This window comes from Rattus norvegicus, chromosome 1, assembly GCF_021556685.1.
Source record: "Rattus norvegicus strain SHRSP/BbbUtx chromosome 1, alternate assembly SHRSP_T2T, whole genome shotgun sequence".
Classification (NCBI taxonomy): Eukaryota; Metazoa; Chordata; class Mammalia; order Rodentia; family Muridae; genus Rattus; species Rattus norvegicus.
Genome location: NC_141534.1, coordinates 202,105,812 through 202,123,014, shown reverse-complemented (window position 1 = coordinate 202,123,014; position 17,203 = coordinate 202,105,812). Strand labels below are relative to the sequence as shown.

General features: G+C 45.0%; 1 protein-coding gene across 29 annotated transcripts in view; it reads left to right on the top strand.

Moving 5' to 3' along the window:
* Positions 1–17,203, top strand: part of C1h10orf90 (similar to human chromosome 10 open reading frame 90) — a 232,411-nt gene that overhangs the window by 126,323 nt on the left and 88,885 nt on the right. For 2 of the 29 annotated variants that reach the window (XM_087550655.1, XM_087656422.1), the window contains exon 2: positions 14,531–14,634. The exons of 16 other annotated variants lie outside the window; for them this stretch is intronic. Coding sequence is in view for 5 of the 13 variants with exons in the window: in XM_087651888.1 (XP_087508014.1) it covers positions 301–397 (97 nt within the window). In the remaining 8 variants the exon portion in view is untranslated. 29 annotated transcript variants of the gene reach the window in all.

The following is a 17,203-nucleotide window of genomic DNA, read 5'->3' as shown; positions in this document are numbered from 1 at the left end:
GCTCGTGCGTGCGTGCATGCGTGCCTGGGTGCGTGCGTGCGTGCGTGCGTGGGTGCGTGCGTGGGTGCGTGCCTGCGTGCCTGCGTGCGTGCGTGCGTGGGTGCGTGCGTGCCTGCGTGCCTGCGTGCCTGCGTGCCTGCGTGCCTGGGTGCGTGCCTGCGTGCCTGCGTGCCTGCGTGCCTGCGTGCCTGCGTGCCTGCGTGCCTGCGTGCCTGCGTGCCTGCGTGCCTGCGTGCCTGCGTGCCTGCGTGCCTGCGTGCCTGCGTGCCTGCGTGCCTGCGTGCCTTGGTGAGTGAGTGCATGTGCTACACAGGGCTGACACCTGAGGAGGTTCTTTACTCTGGTTACTGCTGTCAGAACCTCCATCTGTGGAAGATACTCTTTTTTCATGGGCCAGGTAACCCATGGTGTTGGGGCTGAGGGGTTTTCCGGGTTCTAAGCAACGGCATTCTCTTTCCTTGGGATGCACCCCTCTCCCCCCAAATATCTCTCCTTAGGTAAAGGCTACCTTGGGACCACTGATGACAGTTTACAACTTCTTTTCCACATGTGCTATCAGCTCTAGGAAGTCTTCCCGTTGGACGGACTGACACTTTGTCAGGCCTTGGCTGTTTTCCTCATTAAAGTGTGTTAGTGAATCTGGGAGACTTGACTCAGGGTCCTCAGAAGAAGTGGCCCTTGAGGATCTGTGTGCTGCACAGCTTCAAGTGTGATATCAAGTCGCCCTGCCTTTTAACTTTCAAATTCCACGTGCAAGTGATAAAAAAGCAATTACCTGTTATCTGAATGGGGAGAGAAGATAAGCATGACCTTGCTTTCAGGCCTCTGGATTTTTACCTTCCTGTGTGTGTTTAATCTCAGGTGTACTTGTGGTTCTAGGGAGTGGTGGGATTGCCTGATCCTTCCCTCAGAGGCTGGATGTTCTGAGAGAGACACAAAGACCTTGAGCAACCACCCCCAGGCTCTGAACCTGGCCCATCCTGTAACCTGAGGGATTTTCAGGTGACTTGGAGTGGGTGACTTTGTTTGTTTGTTTGTTTGTTTGTTTGTTTTAAATCAGAGTCAGACGGGGTTGTGAATGAATGACTCAAGAACTCTCTGCTTGGTGAACACTTAGCTGTGGCTTCACTCCCTGGTCTGAGGTGTTGGTCTCAAGTTGAGAGAACAGGATGAAGGTTTCTGTGAAGCCAGCATAGCTTGGTGGGGCTGTGCACACTTTTGGAGACACTAGGTCTGGCTTCAATTTATTTCTCGGAGTCTGAGCTTCCACTTACAAATTTAATTGATAGTTTAAGCTTTGTTTGTTTTACTTTCTTATTGAGACAGAGTTTCACTATGAAGCAAGAGCTGGGCTGGAACTTGGTCTGTAGACCAGGCTAGCCTTACCCAGCCTCTGCCTCTCTAGTGCTGAGATTGGAGGTTTATACCTGATCTTAAAGTAGCTTTTTCAGGTGTTTTGCTATTTGTTTGTTTTGAGATACAGGGATATCTATGGGTGCTCTGTAACCTTTAACCCTTGCTCCTCCTAGCTCTAGTTCTAAGCACTGCACTTTGCATACTGCAATACCTGTCTCCCTTTCTTTAAAATGGGGTCCTACAGAATTAAGGACTAAGGACAGAACAGTGCAGGCCAGCTCCTTCACAGTGCTTACACACTCAGAGAAGCAGGGCACACCGACCCTTCCCTGAGGTCTTTGAGCAGCATCAAGAGCTGAGAGTGAGTGTGGCTGGCCGGTGGGTACTCTTCTGTGTTGTTTGGTGTGAGGAGGAGCCTCGCAGTGCTCACTGGAGAGCCCTCTGGGAAATGGGCAGTGTGCACAGGTTAGGCACTTCTATTGACTAGGGTCCTCCTGTTATCCCACGGCTTTAAACAGAGCTGGAGCAAACAAAGGGCTCAAGCCGAGGTTCTTCCAGCTCCTTTGTTTCCTGCTCTGGGACCCGCAGTGCCTGGCTCAGCTCGTTCCTGAGTAAGAGCTGCCCCTGGCAAGGATCCAAGCACTAATGCCTCTTGTGGCAGATTTTTAAGGACAGCCCTGGTTTGTATGGGCTTTATGAGTTTCCTGATATTCAACCTGTGTTCTCTACTGAGAAAGTTCAGGAGGGAAAGGGCTGCTGGCTAACGCTGATGAGCAAGTCCGACTGTCACCTATTTAGGAAATAGCTACGATCCCTCCATATTATCCTTCCAACCGGATAGTCCAAGAGAAAGAAAAGCAAACATGTTTTCGGATTTTGTGTTAACGCATATGCTATGTGGACCATACCTTCACTCCTACCACCATGGATTTTAAACTTCTGCAACCATAAGGCCAAACAAACTCTTCTACGGGTTGTCTTGGTCATAGTGTTTTATCACAGCAATAGAAAGGTAACTAAGACATCATCCATGCCGGGGTGTAACATTCTGATGTTGTGCTTGCTTTGGGGGCACCCACACTTCTGTAAGTAACCTCTGAGTTCTCCATAACTCAGTCCAGTAGACTAATTGGTTCACTAAATTGGACTTGGGCGATCATTTTCTAGCCCAGTAGTTCTCAACCTTCTTATTGCTTCAACCCTTTCCTATAGTTCCTCCTGCTGGGGTGACCTCCAAACATAAAATTAATTTAGTTGCTACTTTGTAACTGTAATGTTGCTACTGTTGTGAATCATAGTGTAGATATCTGATATGCAGGATATCTGATATTGGAACATCATGCAAGGATCATTCGACCCCAAAAGGGTCTCTACCCACAGCTTGAGAACCACTGATTCAGTCTTTCATCAGTGACCTATCTTTGTTTATATCTCCTCTGGAAAAAAGGGCAAAACAGGCAACATCAGCCTCAAGCTGGCAAGGCCTAGCCATTCTTTAGGAGGGTAAAGGGAAAGAGAGAGACAGCACGTTTGTGCCTCTCACAGTGGGTTCCTGCTTGCCGCCTTCATTTCTTTATGAAGCTTCTGCTGCAAACTTGTTCCAGCGCCCACAGGGTCTGCGTCTCATAGGAAAGATGCCATCTGAACACTCTGGATTGAGTCCCTCGCTGGAGACCCAGAGCTTGTCACTCAGCCCAGCTCAGCAAACATTTAATTAGCTCTTATCCCTATTGGCAGCAGCCGCTTCTTAGCTTCTGCTGTGTGGCAGGCACTTGTGCTAAGAACTTTCCAGGCAGTAATCAACTCCAGAAAGGAGTGGGAGTCGTTTTCTCATTTACAGAGGAAGAGAGGCACTGACAGGGTCAGGATGCTGAAGTCAGCCGGTAGCAAGCCTTGCTGTGTTCAACTCACTCCTGCTAGCCTTCCCTCCACAAACCCAGGTTGAGTAACTCTTGGCCAAAGTACCCAGAAAAGTAACTGTGTAGCCACTGCAATGAATGCAATGGGATTGGGGGACAAACACATGGAAGGACTGGATTATTTGGTGTTGGGACAAAGGCTCCTTGGACGCATCCGAACTGATCATTAAATGATAGGGTTCCTTGGGTTGACTTAGACTATGGACTTAGAAAAGCTGTCACTTTGGCCTTTTGTGTGCAGAGCTAAAGTCAGTGTAGGCTGACTTGGAGGAGATTAAATCCATTATGCATGAAGGTAAGTGTGAACCCCAGACTTCCACAGTCCGGAGTTAGGTGAGGTTAATCTGTCAGAAGCACTTGCTTCATGCTCATTCACAGGAGGGTGAATCCAGACTTCACTTACTGGGAGTCCATCTGAGGTGACTCGTTTTTTAAGCGGGCCCAGGAAAATACTCATGCTAAGGCTAAGTCAGAGAGAGAGAGAGAGAGAGAGAGAGAGAGAGAGAGAGAGAATAGTTTTTGCTGTAGCTGTGGTGCTTTGAATGCTAGGCCCATAGAGAGTGGCCCTATGAGGGGGTGTGGCCTTGTCTGTGCCATTGTATGTTGAAAGTATGTGACCTTCTTTTTCATATTGATTTTATTGAAGATTACAGTTAAGAGCTTGTATGAATCTCAGAAGAGACTTTGAACTTTTGGACTTTTAAACACTGTTGAGACTGTGGTAGAATATGGGGATGTTTGAAGCTGGACTGAATGCATTTCTGCATTATGGTATGTCTACAAGCCTATGGGAACCAGGAATGGAATGTGCTGGTTTGACTAGGAATGACCCATGGTGAGTGACACTCTTAGGCGTGATGTTGTTGGAGTAGGTATGGTCTTTCTGGAGTGTGTTGCTGTTGGGACAGGCTTTGAGGTCTCGGTCCTTCTGCTGCTTGTGAATCAAGATGTAGAATTCCCAGCTCCCTCTCCAGCACCATGTCTGCCTGCATACCGCCATCCTTCCCACCATGATGATAATGGACTAGACCTCTTATAAGAGTTGCCATGGTCATGGTGTCTCTTAACAGCAATAGAATCTAAGTTGCTTTCTAGTAAGTTTTCTAGAGCCAAGAAGTGATGGGGAAAGGAATAAAGATACAATTGGAATTGCTAACTCTGGGAGGGTAGCCTCAGATCCAAGCCTCTTTGCCTTCAGGGAAAATCATGTTTATGATGAAGATGCAGACTGAGCATTGAAGACTCCCTGCAAGGCTGTTTTAGTCTGTTTAGGCTTCTGTTTCTGTGATAAATACCACGAATGAAAGCAATATGGGGGAGGGAAGGGTTTATTATTGGCTTACAGGTTACAGCCCATCATCAGGTGAAGCCAAGGTAGAAACTGGAGGCAGGAACTTGGAGGCAGGAACTGAGGCAGGAATCACAAAGGAATGCTGTTTAATGGTTTTATCCCACAGCTTGCTCAGTTTGCTTTCTTAAATACTCCCCACCACCTGCCAAGAGATGGCACTACTTGGAGTAGACTAGGCCCTTCATCAAGAAAATGCATTACATGCTTGCCTACAGGCCAGTAGGATGAGGGCATCTCCTCAATTGAGATTCTCACTTCTCGGATGATTCTAGCTGGTGTCAAGTTGACAAGCATAGTAAGTAACACAAGGGTTGTAATAGAATAACTCACCATACAGATATTAAGCCATGGGTTAAGGTAGGGAATGAGAGGCTTGAGTGAATAGAGACAGAAGGGAGCTAGACATGGTCCAGAATTCTGCAAGCACACTTGGGAAGGGTTGGCAGTCCATTTCTCCTCCATAGCCAAATTGTAGAGAACCTAGTGGTTCGATGCCCTATGTGGAGTGGCCTGAGTTTGTATGTCACTCTTAGCTGCCTAGAAACAGCCAGGAAAAGCAAAGTTTTTGCCAACCTAGGGAAGACAAACAGATGTTTGGTAACTCTATTTTGTGTTGGGCTATTTATACTTTTGTTAATACTTTGAATGACCCTGTCAATTAAATATCCCAACTATATCTCCTTTGTTAGAATATTTCCTGTATGTAGCAGGCTTTTCATTTTCTTATGACGTCTCCTTGTGAACAGAAGATATAATAATTTATTGAAGTTCAGTGTACCCCCCTTTTCTACTTTATTGCTGTTGCTTTCTGAGCCTTTTATGAGACAGTTTCACGAACTCCTAGTTTACAAAGGCTTCTGCCATGCTGCATTCTAAAAACTGCTCATCTGTGACTTCTCTCAAATTGATGTCTGTGAAGTGTGAGAGGAAATGGTTAAGGTAAGTCTGTCTGCTGGGACCATTCTGTGCCTATAAGGAAGTTTACTTGGTGGAGAGGGGTCAGTCCTATTTAAGAATTGTAGGATTGTCTTTGCAAATCTCTTAATTTTGTGTCTGTGTCAGGGATCCTACCTTGGGAACTATTGACATTCTGGGCCAAATAATCCCCTGTTATAGCTAGCTGCCCTTCGTATCACACGATAATTAGAGGCATCCTTGGCCTTAGCCAGTATCGTTTCCCTCCTTAGTGGTAACAGGAAATAATGATGCTTAGAGTGGGGAGGCAAAGTGTTTTCAACATGAGAATTTATAAATCGATTTGAGATATATGACTGCCAAATAGTGAAAAATGAATAAACTTGAGGTACAAACATGGGCATGGGTCACAAAAGCAAATCAAAATAATGACATTTGAAATCAATGAAATAAAAAAAAATAAAGCACCAAAGGCTAGTTTTTCAAAAGAAACCTTATTAAGGAAAAGATTTTATACCACACCAAGAGCCCCTGTCATGGAAGAGAAGGGTGGTAGCACTACAGAGCCTATAGATGCTGCCTCTCCTTAGATGTTGCCTGAGGACCACATCTCCGTTGAGAAAGGCCTGTTTTTATTTCGTCACTTTTCCCCAGATTCATTTTCAGAAGATTTAAAAATTAATTTTGGTGTTAAACTTTTGTCTGTTACATGCCTTTCGATACTGTTTTCCTAATCTATGACTTAGCCTCTCTCTCCACAGTCTTGTTGAGTGAGAGTTTGTTTTAGAGCAAGTAGTAATCAGCAACTATTAAAATAGTTTACTAAAATAGTTTGGATTTACTCAACTTATATTTAATGGTATTTTCATTGAAAACTTTCTAAAGATGCCTTTTCCCACCCAGGGTGACAAATTCTATATTTTTAAAATATGTTTTTAATTTTTTTTAAAGATTTATTTATTTATTATATATAAGTACACTGCAGTTGTCTTCAGATGCACCAGAAGAGGGCATCAGATCTCATTACAGATGGTTGTGAGCCACCATGTGGTTGCTGGGAATTGAACTCAGGACCTCTAGAAGAGCAATCAATGCTCTTATCCACTGAGCCATCTCTCCAGCCCCCGTTTTTAATTTTAAGACAGGCTTTCATGTAGGTAAGGATGACATAAGACTTGCCACATAGCCAAGGGCGGCCTTGAACTTTTGACCTTCCTTCTTTACCTCCTGAGTGTTGAGGTATCAGACATGCATCACCATTCCTGGCTTTAAAAACAAGATGTTTACTTTTACCTGATTTTAGGTTAGCTCTAGTTGATTGGTGGGTTTGTAAGCAATAAGGTTTATGTGGGTTTTCAAAATAACTGGTTGCTCAGTCATCATTTACTACCATTAATTTTGTTTTAATTGTCAATATCTACTAATATGCTATCCCACTTATTATTTTCTGCATTTCCATATGTCTGAGGTCATCTTTTATGTTCTTTTGCTGCTGTTCTTTGCTGCCAGTTTGGTTTTGTTCTTTCTCTAGTAGTATATTGCCTTTCCCATAGCTTTTAGAGAGCTTAGCATTTGGTAGGACAAATCCATGGTTGTTTCCCATCCATCTTTCTGCAAAGACAGCCTTATTTATGACCTTGACTAGCCATGAGTGACATGCCCCTATGTCACAGTCCCACTCTCCCACACACACATGGAAATTAAAGTCATCAGACTGCAGATAATTCCACAGGATGCTGGAAATCATGCAGTTCATGTGGAAAGGCTCTCCCAAAAGAATGTTAGGGAAGGATCTGGCGTCCAAGTACCTGGTTAGGTCAGAATTGCTGGGCAGGTAAGGGAACCTGGAGAAGGTTCTGGGAGTGGCCCTAAGTGGAACTAGTAGTGAATGCTGGCTCTTCGTGTCTTTGTTGACCTCTGAGCAGAGCAGTGTGGCCTTGGAACCTCATTGGCTTCCTGTCCTAGAGGCATTCTTTGGGTTACTAGCTTTTCTTCCTTTAGTAGCAGCTTCACTTAGTCATGCCTTGAATGTCCCAAACCCCCACCTAGCCCTGCTGAAACTCCCAAGGCCCCATTTACCTTCCTCCATGTCCACGCTCCCCACCTAGCCCTGCTGTACATCCCAAGCATCTTGAGCCACTTTCTTTGCTCTTTGCTCCCATGCACCCTTTTTATTTGATTTTTTTTTTTTTTGTGATCTTATGATTTTACCATTTGATTCTCTAAATCACTTCTAGCTTGAAAAGTGTTTCAGGGATCCTTTGTCTAGGTATCTGGAGGTGCTAAATCCACCCCCCCACTCCCTCTCCTCCCTTCCCCCTTAATCCCTCTCCCCTCACCCACCTCCTCCTCCTCCTCCTCCCACCTTCCTTCTCCCACTTCCCCCACCTCATTCTGCGCCTTTTCACATCCCTGATCCCTAGTGGACCTATTGCCAGTGGCTTCTCTGGCCCTCTCCTTTCAGTCTCAGTGAGAAAGGAAAGGCCACACCTGGATCAGGCAGAGAGCTGCAATTCCTGAAGCTAACGCTTTGTCTCTCACTAAAGTTCAAGTTCATTAGTGAGACTCCCTTTGTCTTGTCCTTTGCTTTCTGATGAACTGCTACTTATTTTGCAATCAAGAGTAAGAAAGTTGAATGTAATAACAACTAGCTTCATTAAGGTTTTTGAGAATGTTAGGCCTCACATAAATTTCAGGAGGGCAGAGATGTTTTTTGCCTGCCGTGTCCATCACTGTGACCCCGGTATCCAGGCCAGGGTCCTGTCCGTACTGAATGCTGCACTAATGCTTGCTGTGGAGGTAAGGAAATGAAAGTCATTTGCTGCTTCCACAAGCAGGCAGTAGGCGAAGGCTCTTTTCTCAGTAATAATCCAGTAAAATAGAAACCGCAATGTTTTCTTTGTAGATAGGGACACTGAGGTACAAGGAAGTAAGGTGACTTGTCTAGATTGAAAAGTTCAGAAGCTTCCCAGTTAGAGGCATTCCCTCTGTGGTATTCCCTCAGCCTCACTGATGATAACAGCTCCATGTTTGACCATCCATGGATAAGAGACACTGCCTTATGGGAGTCTGGGAACCTTACTGCTGTCATGTCATTTCTCCTCCCAGGAATAGGGGGGAACAGGGTGTAAAAAGGCCATTAAGCTCATGAAAAGATGCTCAATGTTGTTATCCATCAAAGCAGTGTAACCACAATGGGATACCAGTTCGCATGTACTTGGGAGATATAAGGAAAAATATGACAGACAATAGCAAGTGTTAGAAAGGATGGAAAAACAACAAAACCAAACATGTAACCTGCCTATGCTGTCACTTATGACACAAGATGATCCAGATGCTTTGGAAAATAATTGGTTTGGCAATTCTTCAACAGGTAAATATGGAATTACCATATACCTTAGCATTTCAGTGCACAAGGGCAGACATCTGCATGAAAACCTGTACACAAATGTTTATGGTAGACTAGGTCAGCCTAAATGCCCACCAGCTGATGAATGACTATCAGCTCACAAGCAGTCTTTCCATTTAACAGAGAATTAGTCTTCTATGAAAATGCATAGAGTCCTAGTGTATGTACAACACGAGGGAGCTGTATAAATGATGCTAAGTGAAAGAAGCCAAAGGAAGCCACACCTCCCATCATTCCGTCAAAGTAGTGTCCAGAATAGGTTAACCAGAGAGCAAAAGCAGATTAATGTGTAATGGGGATTAGGGTAACAGGAATACATAGTAATTGCTCATTGGTCTGGGACTTCTTTGGGAGATGATAGAGGTTTCCTGAAGTCACCGAGCTATGCCTGTCCTGTTCAAGATGGAAACTTGACTGAATAAGGCTGATTCTACTGTTTCCTGGCTGAGGTGTTTTGGGGAAGCCCTGCCCATTTCTGGTCTGCTATTTCCTTCTTTGTCTTGAGGTAGGAGTGGCTGTGAAGATGTTTCTAGAGGCTCTGAATTCTTTTATGCTTCTTACCTCTAGGGTCAGTTTCTGTGATTCTTGACCCATTGGGAGGTTTGTCCTAAGCAGAAGGAGAGGATATAGCACAAGGAATACTGAGAGCTGGCGGTTGCATTCAACTGAGATGAAAAGCCCAAGAACTCTAGGGGAAAGCCTTCCAGGTGAGAGCAGCCCCATTCTAATTGGTCAGCATAGCGGATAAGCTGTTAGTGAGTCCTGTAGAAGCTACTTCGCCTTCTAAGCAGGGAGTCAGCTAATGGCAGGAGTGTGGGCAGGCCTCTGCAAGCCTGGGCTTTTCCTCTGGTCTTGTGCTCTCAGATCCAGCCCAGGGATGGTGCCTCTCCCCACTCCCTACCCCAGCCACCTGATGTGCTGTGTGCAGTTAATGGCTCTTCTAATGAGAGATTTACCACTTGGGGCTTTCAGACGCTGCGCCAGCCTCATTTGTCCAGCTCTTGGCGGAGCCTGTAATCATCTCTGTGGGCTCCAGGCTTGCAGTTATGGCCAATTCAGCTAAACAGACTGTCGACATGAAGTCAGCAGTCCCATACACAAGTGTCGCGTTGCTCCACCATGACACCTTATGAGAATATGTTTGCATCTTGTTTCTCTAATGAACCTGAGTTGACCAGTTCTTCTGATGTTACTGGAGTGCTTGCTTGGTAGCTGGGTTTAGGTCACCATGGGTCATCTTGTGAAGAAAATGTCCTATTTTCTGTCCTGGAGTTTGGACATCCTCTAGCCTTGAACTAGAATCTAATCACCCTTGCTCGTCCTTTAGAAAGCTGCATGCCTGTGCCTAATGACCTGGACAACTGGGATCCTATTACAGACTGGATGTCACCTAAATTAGAGAGGGGGCTTCCTCTTCTTGCTCACTATTGTACCCAGTTTTTGCCAGTACAGCCTGGGTAATGGCTTCCCCTGAAATTGAATGGCCAAATGACTTCAATATGGTATAGTGATGATTTGTGTTCAGCAAGCTTGATGGGGAAGAAAGTGGATGTAAGAAGCCTGATGCACACCAGCTTCTTCTTCATGAGAGGAAAAAACTCAAGTGGAGATTGCCACCCTCTTCCATACACCTTAGCTCATGTGCCCTCAACACTTAATGTCCCAGCCATGGCTGGATAGGACACCAAGAGAGAACAGGACATTGCTCTGTAGCCCAAGAAGAGATAGGGCATTGAGCCCTTGAGAGATGTCAACCTGCTTAGGCTGCAACTGAGTGGGTTTGAATCTTGTGTCCTTGCTGCCTACTGGGGCCTCTTCCCGTATGACCATGCTGTGTCCTCATGAGGCCAGAGGAAAAAGACTTCATCTTTTCTCTTTCATGAAGTGTTCCTACTACACAGATTCTGGCTCTCTGCTTAGGTTGCTAAGGAATGGCAGGAAGTTTGATCCCCATGCCTGGACCTGGGTTGCCTGAGCAAGATTGGCCACTTGCTCTGTAGCCTACTCACAAGATGAGAATGCTCTCCCCTTTCCTTTCATCTCTTTGAATGCATGGGGGCCACAAAACACTGAATGCTTGTGTTCAGTTGTAGCCATCTATCACCACCATGATGGTCTCAAACCAAGATCCTACTCCCCATTTCCCCCTAACTCTATACAGGCAGTAGCCTAGGAGGAAAAGATAACCATCCAAAAAAATATATGGAGGCTTTCACGTGGCTGCTAAAATGATCTATGAATCTGTCTTTTTCCCATACATACTTTCTCAAGAAGATACTGCAAGGCTGGGGAGATTGGAAAACTTTGGTTTAAACCCCAAGAACCAATAAAAAAAAAACAAACAAATAAAAAAGCCACTGGGCACAGTTGTATACATGATGTAACCCCAATGCTGGGGGGTGGGGGCAAAGGCAGGTGATTGCCTTGGGCTGGCTAGCCAGCCAGCCCAGCCTAGTTGGTGAGGTACAGGCCAATGACACTGTCAGAAACTAAGGCTAGCTAAGGTCTGAGGAGTAGCACTCGATTGTCCCCTGGTCTCTACATGAGAAAGAGCTGCTGTGGAACTAAGAAGGAATTGCATAAGATCAAGTTGGAGCCACAGACTGAAACAATGGGGAACCTGCAAGCATGGATGAGAAGCCAAAACTTAGATATTTGTGCATCCACTGTATTGAACATTACTCACAGCAGCTAAAATGCAGAGGCACCCCAAGTGCCAGCTAGCAGATAAACCACTAGGCAGAATGACATCTGTCTGTATGATGGATGCTACTCATCTTTCAAAAGGATGGGGAGTTCCAACACATGTATAACCCTGAGGATGTTATATAATGTGAAATATGCCAGTCACAAATAATGCTTATATGTTGAACTCAGATGCTGTCCCTACTGTTGGGGAACTCATAAAGAGGAATGGAATGGCAGCAAGGAGTTGAAAGTAAGGATGATTTCCGTTCTGCAAGATGAGAAGTTCTGGGAGCCAGACGGCATTAGCAACATGACTGTTCTCAGTGCCACCAAATCACATGCCTAAAAGTAGCAGGAGTGTAAATTGTTACATTATGTATGTTTACAACATTTTTAAGTCTTCTCTGTCTCTCTCTGTCTCTCTGTCTCTCTGTCTCTCTGTCTCTCTGTCTCTCTGTCTCTCTCTCTCTCTCTCTCTCTCTCTCTTACACACACACACCATTAGGCCATGACTCTTCAAACATAGGGACTTCTGAGTGCTGTGTGCCTGTGTTCTCTGATACTTTACTTGAGGCCTTAGTGAACATGGAATGCACTAAGGCTGGATGGTGGTGGGGCTTATGCTATGTATACCAGCACCATGAATGTGGAATTTGTATATGCCTTACCATGTTGGGTGATCTTCACAGTTGAGGATACTACCTTTATGCTGTCACCCTAGAAGAGACTCATCCCTGCCACAGATCACTGCATCATGTTTCAGAGGACCAGTGCCTCATACTCTGGGGGTCTTGTGCAATTACATTCTCTGGGACTGAAAAACTCACAGGCTCTAAGACTGTGTCTATTTTACTCCATAATTGGCAAATTATGTGGACAGTGTCTAGCCAACATCTGCCTCAGAGTCAGCCTACAGTCCAGTTCAGCCATTGTGACCCTATGGTGACACACCTTGGGGTCAGCCAGTGGCATTCACTTTGCCTAACTGCTTATAAAGGCACTGCTCATCCGGATAATGACCACGCTGTGGGTGCCTCATCCCAGAACATAAATCTGTCAGCATCCCAAATGATCTGTTTCATTGACGGTTCTGAGTTATGCAGCTGGCCATATCTCCCCTTTGGTCTTGGCTACTGCCTCTCATGCTTGAGTAGTGATTCATGTGTGCCAGGGCCATCTCAGCCTAGGGGCTATTTCGTTCAGTCATTTCTCCAGTGTGTCATTGGCCTCCACCATGGCTAAAAACAGCACATCACTGTGCAGTTGACCACAACCATCTCCCATACCTGTAGTTTCACTGACTGTGCTTTGTTTCCTGTAACGAACCATAGTCAGAGAGCAAATGGGAAATTTCAAAAGCAAACAAGTCGCCTGGTATAAGTTGTGTTACACATGCTGCGGAGATGGCTCAGTGAGTAAAGCAGCTGCAGCACGAGTGTGTGGCCCTGAGTTTGATTTCCTCAGAACTTAGATCTCAAAAGAAATCCAGAGTGAGGGCTGCAGAGCTGACTCAGTGGATATGAGCTCCGATTGAGCAGTGCCAGACCTAGAGTTCAGATCCTGACACCCCTATAACAGGTTGGGTGTTGTCCCATGCATGCCTGTAATTCTAGCCCTAAGGAGCATGTAGATAAGAGGATTGCTGGGGCTTGTCAGCTGCCAGTCTAGCCAAAAAATGACAGGATCTAGTCTACCTGCCTCAAAGGAATAAGGTAGAGAGTAATAGAGAACACCTGACACCCTCCTCTGGCCTCCCGATGACACACACTGTCATGTGCACTAATACACAAACGGGCACATACAACACACAGACACACAGCACACCACACCAGTGACGATGCATACTTGTAATGCTAACACTGAGAGAGCAGAAGCAGGCAGATCCCTGGGGTTTATTGGTTGGTCACCTTAGTTTACTTGGTGAGTTCTAGGTCAGTGAGCGAGCCCTGTCTCACAATGCAGTGTGAATGGTGCCCAAGGATAGACAATGGTGCCTGTCTTCTGGACTTCACCTGCATCTTTGAAAACACACACACACACACACACACACACACACACACACACACACACACACACACAGAGTCTTATTATAGCATATAATTGTAATTGTCCCTGATTGGTTACTGTTGTCAATCTAGTATTCTGCTTGATTTTTAAATTGTACTTTGTCATAGGTTTCCCAGTATAGGGAAAGCATAATATGTAGATGATATCATCTGAACTACTTCCCTCTCTAGATAAGGGGAAATAACTGTAGAAGCCACTTCAAACTGAGTCACACATAAGTCACAAGCTAATGTTCTTCATATTTTAGGGTCGAAGATAGTTTGATTGTATAAAAGCCAACCATACTAGCTATTGCAATTGAAGGAATGCCATATTGCTGAAATTGAACTAGACACCAGCTTTAAAAATTAGCAGTAAGCAGATTAAATTTTTCAATGTTGTGATGTTATCTGGGTATATTTAGTCCTAAGAAATTAAAAAACTTTTTTTTAAATCGTGTAACTGTGTAGGTCTGTGTATGTGTGAGTGTAGGTGTCCACAGACTCCAGAAGAGGATATTGGACACTCTGTATCTAACCAATGGTTGTGATCCTTCTGGGATGGGTGCTGGGAACCCAGCTTATGTCTTCTACAAGAGCAGTGCATACTCTTAACCTCTGAGACACCTTTGCAGTCCTCCTGAGGAACTTTTATACCAACTCACTTGCTGTTCAGTAAGGAAACAATATAGTCAAAGCAAGTGAAATAGTAGAAAGTAGAGACAGGTTGGAAAGAAATCTTCTGACTCCAGGTGGTACTTAAGGAATTTTTGATGTTTTATTACTATTGTTGTTGTTTTTGTTGTTATTGTTAATTTTCCTTCTCCTGTCTAACTGTTCCTTACAGGAAGCTTTTAAATAATTCTCCTGAAATTCATCAAACTCATCAAACTTGTCAAATGAATCTCAGATGTTAACCCCAAATTAGTGATGACAAGAAGTGGCCTTCAGGTAGTTATCCACCACCTGGTTGCTAGGTAAACATTCCAATGATTTCATCAGCCAGATCAGGGCGGAAGGTTGGGAGTCTGACTCGTTCTGAGAGTAGCTACAGAGGCAAACTGGCCATGTTCCTTGATTTAGCAAGGCACATCTTTGTTCGTAGATGGTCTTTGAAATGAAGTAAGATGGCTTTGAAACATCAGTGGGACATGATTAAACTGTCTGGGGAAGGTATGTGTTCTTGCTTTCCCCTCACAGATATCAGAGTATGAATGTTTGTCTTGTATATCCTTAATGTCTTCAACTGACCAGACATCCTAGGTACCAAGTTCTCAGGGAAAAAGATGAGATAGCAGTTGAGAGAAAGAAGCACATGTTATAATATTGTCTGGGATAGGGCTATGAGTTGATGTGGTTCTCCTAAAAGATGTTTCAGACCATATCCTTGGTGGTCTGAATGTGATGTTATTGAACAACATGGTCTTTGAGGATGTGGTTATGATAAGGGAAGATCATACTGGGTTAGGGCTGTCTCTAGACTCAATGGCTGCTACCTTTATAAGGGCAAAGGGATTTAGAGGCATAAACCCATGAGAGAGATGGCTGTGGGAAATAGAGATGTCTGAGATGGGTAGCTAAAGATAGGAGCGACTCAGAGAATCCTTCTGAGAGGAAGTGACTTTGAATTGTGTCAGAGATAAAGGGTTCCCAAGAAAAGGCTGTTATCAGATCAAAGTTGTGAAGAAGTTGAAGGTACCCACATCCAGGATGTGAAGTAGTTGAACCTCTGGGTGCTCATATGTGCATTCCAGTGTTATATTTTCTAAGCTTTATTGTGAAGAAAAACGCTATTTTAACAAGAGGAGCCATGGAGTCTCTCTATATGGTCACTGCTGGTGGTGTTAAGGGGACTTAGTCAAGCTTGCAAGGAGGTATAATTTATGGTCCCTGGCCCAGGTGTGAGCTTGCTAAGATCAGGAAGCATAGGTAAAGTATATTGAAGGGGAGGAGCTTTCACACAAAGCCAGCTTTGCCTTTTGGGAGGATCCAGGGGGTGAGAGAAGGCAGGATGAAGAGGGTAACGTTTTTGTTTGTACTGTAGATAGGGGCGGTGTGAGCACTCATTAAGGACATAGAAAAGATGGATGGAATGGTGAACTCTAGGGAAATTAACTGACCCCCTTTTGAGAAAGAGTGTATTGGGAATGACTTGGAAGAGCTGAGCTGTAAGCTTTTAAAGTATCATTTTAGTACCATTAAGGTGTTAATACATAGAGGGTCCCTAAATCCTTTGGCTAGATTGTTCCACCTGGATTTATTAAGGGGAAGCAGAGGTGTGCAGGAGCCATCAGAAAGGTAGACAGAAGAACACAATGTTCTAGAAGTCCAAAATGGAAATCTCTAGAGGCTCAACTGAGGTGAAATCCCACAGAGACAGTGGAGCCTAAATCTGAAAAGTCATTTTTCTCTATGAAATGTGTCTTCAAACAACTGCTGTTAAGGAAGCAGTAGCAATCAAGAGCAGGCCTTGACTCCTGTCAGATTACAAATGTTCTTCTACAACATCAACCAGTACAGAATGAGGCATCTGAGTGCACCTCTCCTCTCCTCACCTTTCCGCACCTCTCCTCTGCCACCATGCCTTAGATGGAGAGGGTGCACTCAGGCACACACCCAGGGCCCACACACTCCCCTGTTTGCAAGTGGCATTGATGGATTGGTTCATTAGGCAATACACAATGGTGCTTGTCTGCTGTTTGTAGGGACAGCGTGAGTCGAGTTAGACAATGTGTAGGAATTTATTATTCTGTAGGTATCAATGCATGAGTAGCCCCTTGTCTTTATTCTCTACCTTGCTCTGCTTTCTGTCTTGCTTTTGTCTTCTGCTTGCTTGTGCTACTTTCTCCCCCCACCCCTTTATGTTTAAATTCTCCTATGATAATCCTCAAAGTCATCTTGACCTAATGCAGAATCACCTAGGTGTGTACCTTCGGATGTGTCTGTGAGAGGTTTATCTGATCTGGGAAGACTTCCTGAGCATGGGTGGATAGCACCATCCCCATGGCCTGAAGTACTAGACTTAATAAAAAGGGGCAAAGAAGAAAGTGAGCTGAGCCACCAGCATTAACCTGTTTTCCTACAGTGGACACCAGGTCTCAGTGTCACCAGCTGCTTCCCCAGCTTGAGCCACTCTCCCTGATTCACCATGACAGACTGTAACCACAGACTACGAACCAGAACGAACCTTCCTTAAGTTCCCTTTGTCAGACATTTTGCCACAGCAATGAGAAAAGTTACTAATGCATGCCATATCTGGTGAGACCATTCAACTTTTCCTGGCCCCCTCAACTGAAAGAGCTTCTTGTGTCTCTTGGAGGCCTGTGATAGCAAATCCATGACATTGCCTTGACATCCACTGGAGAGCGGGGAATCCCTCCCACCTCTGGCTGCTCAGCATAGGGCCTGTCTCTTTGGCAGGATGGCTCAGTTTGTTGGTACTGGAGCAGCCTGCTGTGGCGTCTTGGAGAGAGATCAGGGAGTAGAATAGCTTTGGGTATGTGGCTCAGGCTGAGTTGAG